The following is a 19,311-nucleotide window of genomic DNA, read 5'->3' as shown; positions in this document are numbered from 1 at the left end:
TTCCAAATATGCTTATCTTCTAATTTAACTGATAAACTTGGGACTGAGAGCAGCTTACTGGTGAAATTGCAAAGTATGGCCCTGGACTCCTATCTTTTATTGAACTGTATATTCTTAAAGATGGAGCTGTATAGTATTTCCTTAACATTTATTTTCATGTTATGTCATAGGATTACTGCAGAATGACAAGTCAGAGGTATAAACAAAGCACACATCGTAGGTTGTGTCATGGAATTAAACTAAATATGACAAATAAAAGCCTTAAAAGCCTCTTTTTCTATCCCCTATTTGAGAAATGGAAAATGCCAGCTAACTGAACGATGTGTGAAAAATCCCACTGCTGCCATAATGACAATAAACAGATGACATTATTAAAAATTGACATTATATGGAGAGCCTCCCAGAGAGGGAGGCCCAAGGTGGATAGCTGAGGGGAACCCAGTTCCAGCCCTCCAGGGCATTCACAGTGGCATCAGTCTGTGGGCTTGATACATTGTTCTCTTGTCACATTCAATACAGCACAAGTCTACAATAATTAAATAACAATGGAACTATTTCGCTGGACGCCCCCACGCTCCTCAAACCAGAGCAGTCACATAACTCACTAATACAGCCACAACATGGGGTCATTTAATGATTGCAGACTGCGTACGAGTGTTTTTCTGTTTTGTAATTAGAGTCACAAAGTGTCTTGTAAAAAGCCAACAAACAAAGAGTGGATTTACTTTTTACCTGCATTTGGAAGAATGTAAAAATAGGTATCATTGAATAAATTTGACGATTGGTGCAAAACAGTTGCAAATCTTAGAGCCTTTTCCTCCTGCACTACAAGGTATAACTTACAGTATTTGTGTTGGGTTGGAGAGGCACTGAAGTCCCATCGCTCTGCAGTTGGACGATTTGGAAAAGCCAAGCCATAACTTGTGGGCCTTGTAAACAAGAGGGAGGCAGGGATATAAAAATACGAGCACGGCTGCGCTCAGTGCAGACAGGCCAATTCCATTTCTTCTCCATCACATCACAAATTATGTCAACACTGCATGAGGTGGGAAAGGGAGGGGGGACGAAACGATGAATCCAAGGACATACACACACTTCACCCTCCTCTGTGTGTCCATCTATAGTTGTCAGTTTGCCTTGCTTCAGTTTTTCCCTCTTCGCTCTCTTTAAATATGTCTCCTACCATGAACACGATGAGGTTGTGTGCTGGTAAACTTGTAGGGAATTTAGAGACCAAGAAGTTTTATATGGTGACATGTGACCTGACTTCACACAATGAGTTTACAGGGTACAGTTCTGCAAAATTATAGACTACTTCAGCTGCTGTGATGAGGCCATTGATTTTGTCCTGGCTGATGGATGTTTACCTTGAAGTAATCGACTGGAAGTTTAATCCAGACAAGAAAAACAATCACAAGGTTCACGCACGCAAACATGTGTAGGCTGTGCAAAGAAAAAAAAATGCTTGGTGCTTAAGAGTGTGTGTTTGTTTGTTTTTTTGCTCACGTGTCAGGGCGGGATGTCCGTCGACGCCGAAGACTCTCGGGTCAGGGGTGGATATTGACAGATGAGAATGTGGGCGAGCCTCTCGTGGCGTCACCTCACTTCTGGACCTTCCACGTGAGTTTGCTGACGAGGCACCCACCAAGTTTTCATTGAATTGCTAAACTGTGCAAATAACAACTAATAAATATATATATATATATATATATATATATATTGTGTATGCCTAAAAGTCCAAAACAACACATGTCTCAGGCATGTTTGCAGGTTGAGTCTTTTAAATCAGTACTAGGTTGCTCTAACAACTGGAGCAAAATAGACAAAATGAAGCGTTACTATTCTCCGAACTTTGGCTTTCTCGACAGCATGGCGGGGTTTTATTTTGGAGGTTTGGCCCCCGTACTCTCTGGCTGTCCCCTCTGTGGTCCTCACAGCAGAGTCGCTTCGTCGGCGGATGAGGGCGCTTTATCGCTGTGAGAACCACGCATACTTTCTCTGCTCCACCAACATAGCGTGTGCGTGCTTGTGTGTGTGTGTGTGTGTGTGTGTGTGTGCATCCCTTCGGGATGGCTACATGATGAGCCGCAAATGAGACAGGAATCTCCAACAGGACAGTTCACACCCGCCTCGGTGACCGGGTGATGTGAAAATTCCGAGCGGAGAGATCCTACGCGGGGCCGAGCGGACTGAAGTGGAGCAGCAGGACTCGTGCCTGTTGGTGCTGGCGCTGACCACCAGATGACTAACTACTGAAAAGTCGACCTGCGCTGTCCTTGCAGTTTTTTCCAGGTCGCGACTTCGTCGTAGGTGAGTTCTTTCATAGCTTTGATAGAGTCTAGTCCAGTGTGTGTATCTGGATCTTCGCGTTTCAAGACGATTGCGCACGACTCGACGCTCGAGCAGCACTTTTTTTTTTTGTTGTTTTGTTTTTGCACATTGCAAAGTTTTTTTTCGACCATTGATATGAACATCTGCATGCTTAGTCTGCAGCATTACTCGCACTATTGGTAAAAAGAAAAAAAAAAGAAAGAAAAGAACGGGCTCTTTTTGTTTAAAATAATTTCAGGGTTTAATGAAAATCGAAAAGGTCCGATACAAGTTGCCGTTGCAAGAGTTGGCCGTTCTGTGATGAAGCGACAACCACTAGTTGGTTCGATGGAGGCAGACTTTCTACATGTTAACGTAAACGTGATCTCTCCCATTAATTAGAGCTCCTAGGGACTATTTCGTGTGCTTCACGTCCTGTCTGACCAACCTAATACCGTTGAGTGCAAACATCTGACTGAAATTAGATTGAAATGATGTCTCCTTTAAAAGTGCATCAACTTTTTAAATGTAGTTTTAACACAGCTGGTGGAATAGTCTTTGCTCGGATAGAAATGGGTTCGTGGGTTTGGTTTATCACCTCAGCAAACACGTTATGCTTATGCCTGCATGCAAAAAAGAAGAAATAGACCATTTAATCTTTTTTTTTTTTTTTTACAAATGCATAAATAATGGAAGGCAGAAGCTGCGAATGAACTGCTCATTTGGTCTCAGCAACACTCCAAAAATCCAATTCAACTCAAATTGTGGTTTTGATACATTAAACACAAAAAGCAGCCGAATAAGATTAACTGGAACCGACTGATTCTTAGCAGATCGAGCTCTTCACTAATTAGAGAAGGGTTATGTAAGAAGGGCCATTTAATTTAGCCTCACTCAAATCACTTCTACACAAAGCCATCTGATTCAGAGAGAGTGATTGCCATCCTGTCGTTTCCAAAACTGAACCTTGTTAACCGCAGCATAGTCTATCAAGTTCTCCATCACTGAATGGTTGATTGTTGCACAATCTATAGCAGAACACCTGTTCTCATCAGCTGTTGGAAGATGGAACACCTGACTTTGTGATGAGCTAAATAAAATGCTTTTTGCGAGACTATCCATCAAGTATTCTGTCAAAGTTTTGCAGTTTTGATGATTTAGACTTTAGTGAAATAAGTTTTTACTGGTTTGTAGTTGTTTCACTGATTAAAAAAGAGAAGGAGATGGCTGCTGCGCTGTTGAGTCTCATATGTTTTGTTATTTGCTCATTTATACAGCAGCATTTTTTCCCCCAGTTCTCTTTGCCATGTTATCTCCGAGTAAAAATCCTAATTGCACATCTGCCTGAAATGCTGCATGCTTATTACATCTACTGTGTGACATTGGTGCAGAGGCTCACTTTAAAAATCACAAATATGAAAAAGACAAGTTGGATGATATTCATTGTAATATAGCTGAATATGATCTTTTATTGCTATATCTGTATTTTTTTGCTGCACCGATACAGAGAAAAACACAAATCATTATTGGCAGCACTTCTACAGCAGCATCGACCAGGTTGCTGATGAGATATTTTTAATAGGTGAGGCGAGGAGTTTTAAGAGATGTTAGCTCCATCAGTCCCACTGTTGCTCCACTTCACAAAAATACATCTGTAATGTTCTAAGCCCTTTGACAGCACCACAGCGCGTTGGAAACCATTACATTTTGCAAACGGCCGTGTGCTCTTGGTCGCCAGGGATGGTTTGTTAGGGTGTGCTTGTGTGTGTCAGTCAAAGAGAGAGAAAGAGCAGATACACGCTGCACATCTGTGTTCAGTCCAAACAACAAGAGGGTTTCAAAAGAGATTTATTTGTTCACTGTTAAAACCAAATATCTCTGTGCATCTTGCAACCGCATGCGTTTGAATCAGGTGCTTCTCAGCTGAAGGACAATCAACTATCAAATAATGAACGAAGACTGGAGCCTGCTATAGTACAACAGACTAATGTTGGAAAGGATCAGTGAGCTCCATGCTTCTTTCACTCTTTGAGATTTATTTGTTCTTTGCGATTGATTTCTGCTTATCCGTGGTGACGGTCGAAAACAAAGTAAATTATTAATAGTTGATTTAGATGACTTGATGGGATTTTTCTGAGTAAATTGATTCCGTCGCTGGAGGAATGAACACTGGTGACAAACAAGAACTTTACTCGTATCAAGTATGTTCAGCAGATGAAACTGATAAATTGTGCTAATTGTTTTGTTCAACATCTGAGACATGTCTGTGCTTGCAAAAATAGAGCTTGGACTCCTGCAAAACAGACTTTTCCCCTCAATTTCCAGATCTACTTAGCACACAGATATCCGTCTGCTGGGCTCAGGCTCTTGCTTGTGCTTTGACTTGAATCTACACAGTGAACACACCCACCCATTCCCTCTCTAGCCTTGCGTACACACAGACGTAAGCAGGGTTTGCAGATGTGTGACCTGATCTGCTTCCAGAAGAGACTCTTCTAATGCCAGTGTGCTGACTCTGAGTTTTCCACACTCTCTTTCCAAATAAGTGTACGAGACATTAAAGCTACTGGATAGTGGCCACATCTGAATGGTTGAGAGTGCACCCAAGCACACATGCACAGGTACCAAATGCATGTATCCTTGCACACAGCCTCTGCTCAAACACATCAAAACGGCCCAAGTTTTTAGGCCCCTGGTCTGTGTGGTTCTCGTGTAATAACCGAGGTCTAACTGCGAGTGGGTTGTTATTTTGTTTGTTTTTTTGGTCCCATGTTTTAAATGTCTTGGTTGGTTTTGAGTCATCTAAAACAGTTCAGCAATGAAAAGAATCACACACAGAAAGTAGACTTGGCTAGTTATTCATTGACTGTTTCCAAAGTGGTTATCAGGGTCAAACTAAATCGATTCACATCTTCCTTTAATTTTCTATAGGGCCTAGGCCATAGTAAGATATGGGCTCTGACCTTTTGCGTCTTGCGATTTGTGTAAAGAAAGGAATAAAAGACAAAGATAATAAAGAATGGGCAGTGAGGAAAGCGCTTCTCTGAGGCTTTCCCAGTAATACATCCAAAGATTTGAGGGGGTTCCTAAAAGACTTTTGAAAATCACAAGCATATTCCACATATGGTTCCACTTTGTCGGTGCAAAAAAAGATGTCTTTGTTAACCTCCGCTTTCCTCTTCGTTTCCTCCTTGTCAATTACCCATGCCAAATAGAGGTGGATCAGCCCTGCATCTCTTTGTCTTAACACGCGTAAAGCTGGCGTCGCATAGTCAGCTGAGTGACAATATCACCTTTGGTTAGAGTGGTGAGTTGATGTGTCTAAGTGCACACAAGGCGGGCCCATTTCCCCTCTGTTACTACCTCTGTAACCAGCCCAGAGGACAGTCAGCAGCTGATTAACTTTGACCCCCGTTCCACCACTGTTCTGTCACACATGCCAAGATGTGCAATGAAGGCACATCAGCCCTGGCTTTGTGAAAGAGGCTACGGAAGGTCTTGTTGCTGTGATTTTGAGAATTTTTTATAGATATTTCCTTGCTCATGTAATGGCATAGGTCAGATTCTGTATTTGTAGGTTGAGCATCACTTAAGTGGTCCCAGTTAAGTGTTTTAACAGTACAACTATGACAAGAAGGAAATTAAGTTCAACAGAACAGGCAGTGTGGGAGTACTGAGATTTAAAATCTTTTAATAGTTTCATCATGTTGATACATTCTTGACGCCAGTGTTTTCAATGAATTAGAACAAAAACAGGTCATAGAATGCAACGCTGTTGGGCAATCTGTGAATAGATCAGCATATTTTATTAAAAGTGCACTGTGAAGCCTTCCAACTGCTAGAAAAAAAGTTTTGTTTCCGTTATTGTTTTCCTGTAGATACTAACTCACTCTGGGGATATAAATGTTGAATGCATGTTCTTCCTCATGTAACATTAATTATATGATTATTATTCATAAGTCATGTGTTTTTCCTTGAATAATGAGAAACTACTAGCAGGACTGTGTGAATTTTCCTTAGAATGGAACAACTTCACTGGACCTCCTTTAATTTCCTCAAATGAGATTCGGTTAAAAGCTAGACCTTTTATCGTTGCCGAGGGTGTTGTTGACAGGTATAAATAAAGACTGGCCTCCAATACATGCAGGGCAGGGAGTGCATGCTAATGTGCATGCCAAATATGAAATATCTGAATTTTTTACCATTTTTGTTTCGTATGTTCAGTAAAATTACTTTGCTGTTTTTCACATTTTTCAGACCTATCAGGAGAGTTTCTATCTAGTCGCATTCAGCAATGATAATAATTTTGCTAGCAATGAGAATTTGAAACAAAAGGCTTACGGCACTGTTGTCATCTCAGAGCAAAATAAACAGCTGTAACGAAAACCAAAGTCCAACTGGAGTCATTACGGAAGAGTATTAGGGCCAGGCATAAGAAAAAATATTTATATTTTTCCTGTCGAGAATAAAGTCGAAATGTCGAGATTAATGTCAACATGTCGAGAATAAAGTCGACATGTTGAGATTAAAGTCGACATGTTGAGATTAAAGTCGAAATCTTTATTCTCGAACTTTTCGACTTTATTCTCGACATTTCGACTTTAATCTCGACAGGCAAAATATTATTATTTTAAACTTATGCCTGGCCCTAATACTCTTCCGTAAGTCATAGGCCTGACTTTGTTGAAGGTCTCTGTTCTCAAAGAAGACCGTCTCCTCTTTGGAGTTAAATCTGGCGGGTTGATTCCGGTTGAATACTTGCACAATGTACTGAACTGATTGCAATTGCAAATTTACCCCTAGATGTCACTAAATACTACAAACTGTTCCTTTAATGTTCAATTACTCCTACCTACAGTAGAAACTTTAAGAGAACCATGTCCAAAAATGACACTAGTCTCCAAAAAGTGTATAACATATATGTATAACACTTTCGTCTGTAATGTGTACACGTATGACTTAGAATAGTGGAACAAAGACAATCTACAGTATCTTGAAACATTTTCAATGCTTTCTCAACTTTTACCTTTGTATATTTTTACAGCTGAGGTAAAGCTTTCTCTGTAACAGCTACACAATGGTATGACATGCTTCGGCTCAATTTCCTGCATCAAAAGTCTCTGCTTTTGTTGTCGCCTCCTCTGTATGGGTTAGGATTTTTACATGAAATAGGTAACTGATGTTGTTTTTTCCTGCCCATTCAGAATTCTTTGAGCCTTTGGTATTGTGGCACTGCGATTGTCATCCGCTGGATATTAACATGTTCAATTTACGTCCTCTGTGGTTATTGGCAGATGTTGTGAGACAGGACATTTCTGGTGTTCCTGAAGTACTCGGCTTTCATTTTGTGAGCCTTGAATGTTAAATCATGCACAGCTCTTTCTTCCCTCTACCATCGCAGAATGCAAAGAGTGCCCAACGTGGAAGCACAACGAGGACAATCAGCTTTTTCAAATGGAAAAAACGATAGTTTTGTGATGTTAGAATCAATTCTGCATCTTGGAAATTAAGGATTGTGGTTCCTTTGTGAATCTTTTTTTTTTTTCAGTTAGCCGCGGAGATGCAAATGTGTAATAAATGGGGAATAGCATCGGGGATGTCTTACGTCATGGTCAATCTGTTCCCTACATTCCCTTTGGAGGAACCTCAAACTAAACTTGGGCTTGCAACATTGCTGTTTGTGTCTGTGCGTACATGCTTTACTTCTGCAATTATAGATGGGACTGACCGATACGATGTGACCTCTCACCCCCAACCCTTTCTTTTTCTCAGCCTTCACCTTTATACCACCATCCCATCTATTCCCAACTTCCTGCACCCTCCCTTGCCAGCTCCATTTGAACAAACACCAATGATTGATAAAGAACTGAGGAAGCATGGGAGAGGCATGTTGCTGGCAGAGAGGTGCTAAGCCAAGATGTGCATCTGTGTGTGTGTGTATGTGTGGGTTTTAGTGATGTGCTCAAGTTGCATGCATGCGTGTGCTTTAGGCCAGAGGTAGAGGGAGGCATGTTGACCACACATGTTTACCAAGGGACTCGAGGAGGCCTGGTCTGAGCCTCCCTCCTCTTCGATTGGCTCTCGGCAGCATTTCCTGTGAGTCTGAGTGCCTGTCATTGGGCAAGCTGGGGTGAGAAATGAGGGGCAAACGTGCATGAGAAGGAGATGAAGCACCAGCCTTAGCCAGAGCTTTCGCAGTTGCTTTCACATGAGAGATAGACTGTAGGATTAACTTGAGGCCACATATTGGAGCGAAGGGGCCTTTTTGGTCCTCTTAAGATTTGGTTCCTCTGCTAATGAATGACAAGACAATGCGAAGACGAAGAATACCATGAACTTTTAGCCTTCCAGAGACATAACAAAATCATTTAAAACGGCTCATTACTATAATAGAGGTCCCTCAGCTCGAAGAGAAAATTGATTAACTGCAGCCTGTTAAAGTTAAATAGAGAGGGAGACAGAGAGAGTGTGATGGGATCTTAGGACGAGGCCAAGTTGACAAATGAGCAATAGTAAGTGGAGCATTTCAGTGAGGCCAGAGGAGCCTGCTGCCTGACAGCTCTCTGCCATGAATTGTTGCATTGTATAACTTGGCCTAGTATATCCTCTGGAATTCATACACTCGCACACACATATAAACTTCTGACTGAATGTTTGCAATAAAAAAATATTGATAATTGGTGCCCTACTTCACAGATTTTTGTTACGTTTTAGTCATCCTTTTCCTAGAAAGTTGGACTCTGTGGCCTTTTTATCTGTATCAGTCGTAAGTCAGAGAAAATAGATAACTCCTCTTTCAAAGCTCTGTCGAAGCTCGTCAGTCTGGAAGTTGTGCCTGAGGAGACACATTGTTGCTCAGTACTTTTTAGTGTAGGCATCTCATTACAAATACTGCAGTAGAATATTTTGGCTTACTATTTCTTGACATGCAGCCCAGACTAATGACTGCTTTGATAGTAAAGTGTTATTGATAAGATTACATTAGATGAAACCAGATTAGAGATAATCAGATAAGTCAGACTCTTTGGTTTTTTGCTTCTAGACTACATCAGCACTGTGGAAATTACTGGCAGAAACATAACCTCCACGTTAGGGGTTGTTGGCTGGCCAAACTTGCGGAGACATAGCTGTAAATAGCCACGGGTGTGGACTAAAGGTTTGGCCTATATTTAGAGGTTGGCTTTAACTTGTAGAACTCGTCCGCCAGCACCATCTTGTTGACCAAGAAGAGGTTGTCCCTGTTTTTCTGAGTTTTTTTTTTTTGTAGAATATTGTTCTCTTTTTTTGCCGTCTGTAAACAGGCTGGCGGAGAGGCTGCATTTTGCTGAACGAGGACACCTAAAAACCAGACCTACTGCCACTTATTTTTGGGGAACTGAATGGTCTGGTATTCGAAAAGCTAACACGATCACAATATTTGCTCAAAGCAATACATCCACAGACTCAAATTAATGTGGAAGAAGTTGCTGAGAGCGGAAAGTCAGGAGAGCATTGTCATGCAAGTCAGCTTTACTTAGTTTACAGGTGCAGCAGGTTTGGACTCTGTCCTGGTCACTCAAGAGCTTTCACGCAGTTTTGCCGAAGCCACTCCCGTTCATTCTTAGAGGTCGTTGCATTGTACTTAATGAAAAACAAATGCAAATCTTTGCCTAGCGAGAGTTTTTGAGAGCTCTGGAAAGCATTTTGTCTCAGAAGAGCTCTTTAATTTTCTGCATTACCTTGACTGTATCCTGACTCGTCTCCCAGACCGTGTTGCAGAACAACATACCCTCTGAATGATGTTGCCGGCGCCATGTTGGATTGTAGGGATGGTATAGTGTGTGAATAATTTCCTCCACAAACTAATTTCAAACTGTGGCCAAATAGTTCAAACTTTCTTTCATCATATCAGAAGTTTCTGCTTGTCATTATTTCACTTTGCGCAGCCTGAATGACTGTGATGGACTGAATGATGAAATGACAAACATGAATGTTGGTTCCCTGTGTGACCTAGACCCCTCATGCAAGATTATTCCTAATCTTATACAACATTACGGGGTAGCACAGTGGACTGGTGGTTAGCATTGTTTCGAAAGTCATCTCGGACCTTTCTGTGTAGAGTTTTCATGTTTTCTCCACGTCTGCATGCATTTTTTACAAGTACTTCACCTTGTTCCCACAATACAAAGACCCGGTTGTCTCTTTTTTTCAAGCATGCATGGTTATTTGCCTCTTTTTACTCTGTATTATCCCTGAGATGGACACGCAATCTCTCAAGGTTGTACCCTGCCTCTTGACCTATGAGAGCTCCAGTTTGCTTAATCTCATGCTGTTGTTGAAGATGAAGTCATCTCAAATAGCGCTGCTAGAATTAGGATGTAACAAAACCTCAGTTGCGAATCTCATAACAAAGAATAATTAATCATTGAACAGTTATGTAGATTTAATATTTCTTTAATTTCCATATTGACAAAACACCTCAAATAGCTCCTTTTGCTTTGTCATTGTGGTGAAATTTGATTACTTTGACAAGTGGATACAATTTTAGATGAAATTGGTTGAATTAGGGGCGGTCGGTGGCGTAGTGGGTTAAGCAGCCGCCCCATGTTCAGAGGCTAAAGTCATCGCTGCAGCCCTTTGCTGCATGTCTTCCCCCTCTCTCTGACCCCTGCTTCCTGTCTCTCTCCAACTGTCCTATCATTAAAGCCCAAAAAAAAAAAAAAAAGAAATTGGTTGAATTAGAACTAGATAAATTAATTTTATTAAGATATGAAATGTGGAAAAGTTGAGGATGGGAAAACGTTTTATTGTCTGCTATTTCATTCAATGATAGCAAATGAAAAAGAAAAGTTGTAACATGATACAGCCCTCATTTAAAGGTGTGCACACAAATTCAAATGAAAGATACACTCAAACAGCCCTCATAGATCAACTTTCAAATGCTGCAGAGGTAGTCTGGCATGATAATTAATTATGCCCCTGTCTCGTGTTAGGTTTCATGTACACCAGCTGAAAATAAATGGCAGCCACAATTTTTGCTCACATGGCAGCTATAAAGAAAGAGAGAACAGGAGAGAGGGAGTGGGAGAAGGAGGGTTTTTCACATGAGCCTGTCATCGTGCAGTTCAACTGATAATTATAATCACAGCGTCTCTGTCCTGCTCTCATTCCCCCCCCCCCCACTGTCCCTCTCTAGCATCATGATGGCCGTCTCACTCTCCTCCTCCAATCTCCTGCTCCTACTCGTGATTTCCTCGCTCGATTGGCTGTCCTTCCCAGGATCTGGATTTCTCATTGACCGGGATCACATGAGTTCATCAGGTGAGTTGCTGATTCTATTCCGTTTTTTTGTTTTTTTTGTCAAGACAAATATGCAAGTGAAAGGCCATGATGTGAGACAAATTGTTCCTCAGACAGTTCATCAGACTCTCTACGTGCACCCCATCAAATATTAACAATTTCAGATTCGGGTTGTGCGCTCAACATGCTGTTGACACTTGTTATCACATCTTATGTCAGACATCAGTTGCAGAATGCTGTGTTTGCTCGGATACATGTGGAAACGTTCTCTACTGAGCGAACACTGCACTTTCCTGATTTGGCTTGTCAATCTTGGGATCAATAGAGCTAGAGTAAACAAATGGCTGGGGCTTTGCTGTCAAAGTCCAGGGACGGAGGGATGCAGGATGTTCAGCCAGCTAATCCAGTTGTCACTGACCATTTGAAATAATTAGGTGAAAGAATGCTGTGGCTTAGAATACACGCCAGATTCTTATATCATTTCTTTACCACTTGAAATCCCGAAAGTCGAAACGATTGCAGAGCTATTAAAGGATAATTATTTTGAATCCAACCATAATCTGTGTCTTATCATGTCATTTCTCCATCCGTTGCTCCAAGGCAGAAAAATGACTGAAAAACTATGGCCTGACATTTTTCTCATCTGGTTGAAGCAACTGCAGCTGGAATTTGGGGAAGATTTAAAAAACTACATGCACAGCCAGGGAAAGTCCAGTTTATTTAAAGTCTTACTTTTGCTAGGACAGCTACTCTCACAGCCAAGGAGCGGCGACTGCAAAGAATAGATCACTTCTGTTGGCGACTTTGTCAAAAGGTGTGTGTTCCTCTATCAGGGGAAAGTGTTGCTTCGTGCTGCAGTGTCAGCATTCCTGGCTTGTGTTTTATAACGGTTACTCTTGAAATGTTGATAAGCAACCATTTGCTGTTCAGATGAGTCATACGCTTATATATCAGCCTAACATCAGTGTCAGCCCACATTCAGCTCAGAGACTGCCTACATCACAAATATGATAAACAATGGCAGTGGCCAATATTTATCGTGTGTGTAAAGAAAAAACAAAGGCAATCAGTATTGGCTATTGGCAAAATTATTCTCTTTGACATCAGTGTTGGTTTCAGCCCAGGATGTCATCTTTGGTGCATCAATAGTTCAGACCTTTATATTATTTGAAAATGGGTCAATTTAGATAAGACTGTCTCTTGTTTAGAGAATGAATTGATAAACTGCAAGTAAAATATCTAGTCGAACAAAACTTTGCTGAAACCCGTTTCTTTCCTTCAGATTGACATGATGGGAAATCAAGCCGCGATTTAAGATTCAAGCTTTTTTGGTTGTGGTGTGGAATTCAATGTAGAAAGAAGAGGAATCAGCCATTTATCTGATGACCAAGGCTAGATACTCAGAATAGTCAGGAAACAGTTTGTCTGTTTTTTTGACTGGGAGATAACCTGCAACTATTATGAAAATAGTTTACACGACTTCATCAGGGATGAATTAGATGCATTGGGCTGAAAACACATGAAAGACTTGACTAGAGCGCATTCACAGCCACTTAGAATTCATCTCACTGTTGGATACACAGCCAAAGTCATCACATTTGCATTAGATTAATACCAATGAACATATCTAACAACAGAAAAAAAGTTTTTTCTTGAATGTACATTTTTGCAGGTAACTGTTCTGCAAGTGCATTCTTCGGTGCATCTTCTCATTTTCTTTGAGAAGAGTTTAGACCGTCAGCATTAGACCTGCAAAATTCCCAGGCCTTTCTCTTGGCAGACTTTTTGCTTGCTGAGAGGCACATTTCCAGAGTGGAAAGCAGGTTACCTGGAGAAACAGTGGGGGAATTTTGGCTGGGTGGTATAGGCTCTGTTTAAAACCCTATATCTTTACATGCACTCACCACATCTACAGTTAGGTCCATATATATATTTGGACGCTGACATAAGTTTTGTTTTTTACCTGTTTACTGAAACATATTTCAATTATAGTTATATAATGACATAATGGACATAATGTGTAGACTCTCAGCTTTCATTTGAGGGTATCCACATTCAAATTGGATGAAGGGTTAAGGAGTTTCAGCATATTTATGGACCTAACTGCAAACGATTTGTCATTATCTTCCATTTTGCAGTGTTAACATCCTTCTGGTGTTCCCTTTCAAAGGTGCCTGGGCACATCATGACTATAAGGTTATAAGAAGCTTTGGCGTGCCTTAAATGTTGTTATAGTTATTAATAGTGCACTTGTCGGCACAACACAATTTACGTCCTTTGCTTTTTTCTGCTTAATCTTCCACAGCCGACGGACTCTGATGCAGCTGACATTTGATAATTTGCAGGGTCAGAAAAAAGAATATGCATGTCTTTATGTGAAGAAAAAAAAAAGCACATTTTAATTTACATATTAATTGGTATAATGCTCTTCTGATCAGAGGCTAGTGCTGGTGGAAGTAAGCAGACTCATTTTCTTTTTTGCAATATTTTCATCCAGCACTCCTTTTTTTCTTTGCGTTGGTTTAGTGAAAAACAGCTGCAGACATACCGCTGGATTCCACTGAAGAATGCCAGCTCATCTTGTCTTTTTTTGCCAAGTTAAAAGCACGCCGTAGGGCGGCCGTGGCTCAGCTGGTGGAGTGGTCGGCAAATGTCCAGCGCTTTGTAGAGGCTGGACAAGGTTAAGAAGGTGCCATGTGGGTGTGGACCGTTTACCATTGTCGTTTTTTCTGTTTCCTAGGAGCCACTCACAGGAGCTTTGTGTCTTTAACACCACTTTCTTGACTGATTAAATTGACAGATATGTCTAAAGATTTTTTTCCCCTTTGTTTTGCTAAATGTTTTCAATCGTCCAAAGCAGCTTTCTGAAAATGCAACAAACTCAGAATGCTGACATCACAGCTTCAGCAGATGATTGAATTTTAAACGTAAAAAAAGGGAACAGATTGGGTTTAATGTTCCTACAAGATGCATTCAGACCAAATAGTTCAAGAGGTTCTTTTATGGCTGCCTTCCGTTAATCCATGATAAGAAATCTGTGAAAACCTTCAGAGTAGGTAAGACTATACTTGAAGGTTTGATTTGTTTAAGTTTTAACGGAATGGAAATTATGGAATGGAAGTTATAAAAGATTTAATTCTCAGTAAATTGAGTTTAAAAATGTGGATTGTAGAAGACTCTTACTGGAGAGCCCTATCTATTGGTAAGAACCTTTCTCAAAAAGATAACACCCCAAAACTTACCTCGTACATTTCCTACGAGACACTTAATATTTCTTTGTGTATCAGAAATTCTTTTTAAGAAATTTGTTTCTCTACCAAGCTGAGAGCTGGGGCCATATGTAAGTTTGTTGGGAAGATTACGAGTACTCTCTACCGAGGTGAATATGTGATAATGTGACAAGTTAGAGGAAGGGCAGAGGAAGAACCCATTTAACTTTGGTCCAGAATAGGATCCCTTTCATTAAGATTGTGAAATATGAAATTGGCCTCAACGGAGAAAGTGTTCTTTAAATGCTCTTCTTGTTTGACCGTGTAAATGAGCAGCCTAATCTCACCACAAAACATGAAGTGTTTGTCTGCTTGTCAAATAAATAGTAGTTTCACAAGCCATGGTTGTAAATTGTGAGATGTTATCATATCCCTACGCTGTTGTTTTCTGTCTGGCAGCATTCGCATGAAATGACACGACATGACGTATGGATATCAAAACATGTAAGCCATTACCATCTTGGATGTTTGGAGCTCAAACATTTTCTTTTTATCATTACATGGACCGTGCACAAACCTCTTATGCAATAAAAAACTTAAATCTGTGATTTTGACATTCATTTAAACATGAACGTAACAGAGGCAAGTACAAAGAAATTATTTTCAGCATCTTAATTGGCCAACTTAATTAACAGACTTTGAATTTGATGCCACCAACACACATTAGGAGAGAGGCAAAGAAAGACAGAAATGTTTATAGAATATGCAAGTAAACAGCTCTGGAAGGTTCTGAAATCAGCAGATTAACAGGTGAGCATGTCAGTATTAGGTAGAAAAGGTGCATCCTCCAAAGGTTTAGTCTTTTCCAAGCAAGGTTGGGTTGTGGCTCACCACTTTGTGCCAAACTCTGTCATAGAATCGTCAGTAAGTTAATGTGTGTAACATTTGAGCCCTCAGTTGTCACAGTGTGAGAAACTATCATACCACCATGATCAATAAAGCCACATGGGTCCAGAAGTACTTTGGAAAGCAGTTTTCACTTAGCACACTCCGGTTCTGCATCCGCTACCTAACTGTGTGGGCACAAGCTCATCTCAAATGAACAGAAAGGCAGTGGACATGTGTTCTGTAGTCAGATCAGGCCACATTTCAACTGCAATCTGGCTATATGTGCCAAAGATGAGAAAGACACTCGACACTTTAAGAATGCAAACACCAGCATTTGTAATGGTATGGGGGTGCATCAGTGCTCATGGCGTGGACGATTTATATATGTGTGAAGGTACCACTGGTGCAGAGATTAATGTTGGAATTTTAGGGAGACACGCTACTAACAAGTTGATGTATTTCCCCAGGAAGTAAGTGATTATTTCTGCAGGACAAAGCCAGATCTCATTTCACAACTTATAACTGCTAGGCTTCATACACACAGTGTGTGTGCGCCTTAAATGGCCTTCCTGCAGTCCAGATCTGTCTCGTCTTTAAAATTTATGGAGCATTATCAGAAGCAGAATTAGTAGACAACAACCGTGGACTGTCGAGCAGCTGAAATCTCATCTCACCAAGCATGAACACGGATTCTTCTTGCAAAAGTCCCAGCAGTTTGTATCCTTAGTTCCCTAATGATCGATTAAAAAGTGTAATTAAAAGGCGTAACACAATGATGAACTCCCCTCTCTCCCAACTTTTTTATTTTTTCTGAGTGCGTTGCTGGTAAGTTTGTTTATATTTGAATATAATTTCTTCTGCGTACTTATATTTGTTAAATGAAGGCTTAAATGTGTAAACAGATTATAGATTTAAGGTTTTATTGCATTGATTTTTTCTGCAGTTGAGCTTGGTACTTCCATTCTAACCCCCATCATCTTCTTTCAGGCCTGAACGTAACCATTCATGGGTGAGAGCGTAGTACAAAATTAAAGTGAGAGGAAGCCACGAAAATACAAAGATTGTTGAAAAACATCAGGCAGGACGAGTCACAAACCTCCAATCTCTTTGACCGACAGTGTTCGGTCCGTTTCCATGATAGATGCCGGATGCCACTAAAACCTCACGTGTCAAACGGATCGATGTGCCCGCACTGTGCTGACCAACGCAGTTTTGCCCTGAGGCTTTTGGCTTGCACTTTTTATAAGACCCCATACAAGTATAACATCAAATGTGGCCGTCACCTTTCTGATGAGCTGCGAAGTGAACCGCTGGCAACTGGGTGACTCAGGCCATCAAACATTGCGACTGCCCCACTTTCTTTAAGTCTAGAAATGGTTTCCAGAGGGAACAGTGGTCATGCAGCCGTGGTCTTCCTCAACAACCATTAAAGCATTTGCAAACACAAAGCGGTTAGTGATATCAAGAGCAAACACACACAGCCTGAGCCTTTCTCAAGCTTACAGCTGTACAGCCTCCAATCCTGCCGCCAACTTTGTCCGCCTGGATTTTACGCCGAAAATATTCTGTTCCAGAGTAACTCCCAACATTGTGCTTTCTGTCTTGCTTTAAAAAAAAAAATAGATAAATAGGTAAAGCGTTTCTGTTCCACTCAGTCACCTAAAAGAGTTGACTGGGATGTCGTGTCTCTGTAGCAGTTGTATGTCTGTTGTCATGCTAGCCACATAACAAGCCAAGAGTATATGTTTGGAGTTGCTTCTATATAGTTAAAGGCTTACCAGAGTGATTATAGGCAATGTTTGATTCTATGTGTCCTCTCACACTCCCTTTCTTTAACCTTATCCCTGAGTGTCTTGTCTGGGTGTCTCCGGAGGACTCACTCCTCAAGCTCATAGATTGATCTCGTCGAGCACGGCTGTGTTCTTGGCCACAGAGGTGGTAACTAGTGGAAACCATGCAGAGGTTTGGTGTGTCTAGCCTGAACACACAGCCTTCAATTACATCTGCTTCAAAGACGAGAAGTGGGTGTGAGCAGCAAAGTTTGGACTTGCTGCGGGATATAGTGCCTGAAATCAAAAACAAAGTTAGGAACATGAAAAGCAAGAAATGCAGACTGTCGATGTTGGGAGTTGGAGGGAATTCACAGTTGATGAAGTGGTGTCTGAAGGGAAGGATTCCTGAAGCCCTTCCCATTTTTTATCAATCTGGCAGCAACTGAAAACTCACTTCTGTAAATACTTAAAAAGAACAATCATAGATCAGGGACAGGTGATACATCGATTGTCGTGCTTCCTTCAGCATTTCTTGAAGCATGTTTGGAACAAAATAGTAAAAGAGTTGGTGCACATGTGGGCATATATATATATATATACAGTATATATATATATATATATATATATATATATATATGTATATATATATATATACAGTATATAGACACTGAACCCCACATGGCCTATATAGATATATCTATATAGGTCATGTGGGGTTCAGTGTCTTGCCAACGGATATTTCATCACGTGGACATGCTGGACTCTACCAGCTGAGCCGCCACATGTTTTTCCCATAAATGATCACACAAAGGATCAGCTGTTCCGGCATCTTGCAAATAATAAAAGGTCAATATGCACTGACAGGACAGGATTAATCATAACATACCCCCTTGAACAGAATTCCCCAAAATCTCTCTCCATTTTTCCCTTGTATATGGCAACTGGTTTGTTTGCGTCTTCCTCCTTGAAGTTAGCATGTTTATTACAGCCATGCACAGCACATACTTTACTGCAATCTTCCGATGATAACGCACTGCCCAACTAAATGCAACTCTCACTTATCTTTAAAAAAAAAAAAAAAGAAGGACATGATGCTCTTCCATCATTTGTAGAAAAGTAATTGGACAACATTAATTCTTGGCGGCTATATCACAGGTAGACTTTGTCACAGGGGGGTCAGGTTTTTAGTTCAATATATTTTTCTTAATATTCTCCCAAAAACTGAATGAACTGACTGATTTGGCCATTTCTTAAAAATGTCAACAACTAATTCAGAATAATTGCACTCATTATATATCATTCTGTTGTCATATTTCAATTATATTATATTTCTGCATACACTGCACTCAAAATGCTTTAACCAGGTGAGAGCAGAAGCAACGTGGTGAGATTGTTGCTCTTTTTCTTTTTATGACCGTCAACCAGATTACACAAAAGCTACCTGGCAGAACTCCATGAAACTTGGTAAAGGCCCTGTCACACTGTTGCGTATGAGAGAAGCGTATGAGTTGCGTATGAAAATTAATGATATAATTTTCATACGCACGAAAAGCCCTTGAAAATAAAAAATGACTAGCGTATGAGTAGCATATGAACTGCGCATGCCCAGCGTACGTTTCAACGCGCCTATATCAGCAGCCTTTCCACATTGCTCCATTATTGCAGTAGACGACGCGCTATCAACATCTCTCGAGACATTCATCTCCATCATGCCTCCCAAGAAGCAATCGTCGTTTGCCCGGGCCCTGGGCCGAAGAAAAGGCAAAAAAAACACAAGAATCATTCTCACCCAAACCTGCTGAAATGCCTGATGCACCTGCTGCTGATGAGTTACATGCTTCTGAGCGATCAAG

The 19,311-nt window shown here is 40.7% G+C and overlaps 1 protein-coding gene across 1 annotated transcript in view; it reads left to right on the top strand.

The window, feature by feature from the left end:
- Positions 1-1,968: 1,968 nt before the first annotated feature.
- Positions 1,969-19,311, top strand: part of ghra (growth hormone receptor a) — a 34,154-nt gene continuing 16,811 nt past the window's right edge. The window contains exons 1-2 of the mRNA XM_075467725.1: positions 1,969-2,310; positions 11,486-11,610. Coding sequence (XP_075323840.1) covers positions 11,490-11,610 — 121 coding nt within the window. The 5' untranslated portion in view covers positions 1,969-2,310; positions 11,486-11,489. The remainder of the gene's footprint in view (positions 2,311-11,485; positions 11,611-19,311) is intronic.

This window comes from Odontesthes bonariensis, chromosome 6, assembly GCF_027942865.1.
Source record: "Odontesthes bonariensis isolate fOdoBon6 chromosome 6, fOdoBon6.hap1, whole genome shotgun sequence".
NCBI lineage: Eukaryota > Metazoa > Chordata > Actinopteri > Atheriniformes > Atherinopsidae > Odontesthes > Odontesthes bonariensis.
The sequence above is the reverse complement of the archived record's forward strand: the minus strand, read 5'-3'. Positions and strand labels throughout refer to the sequence as shown.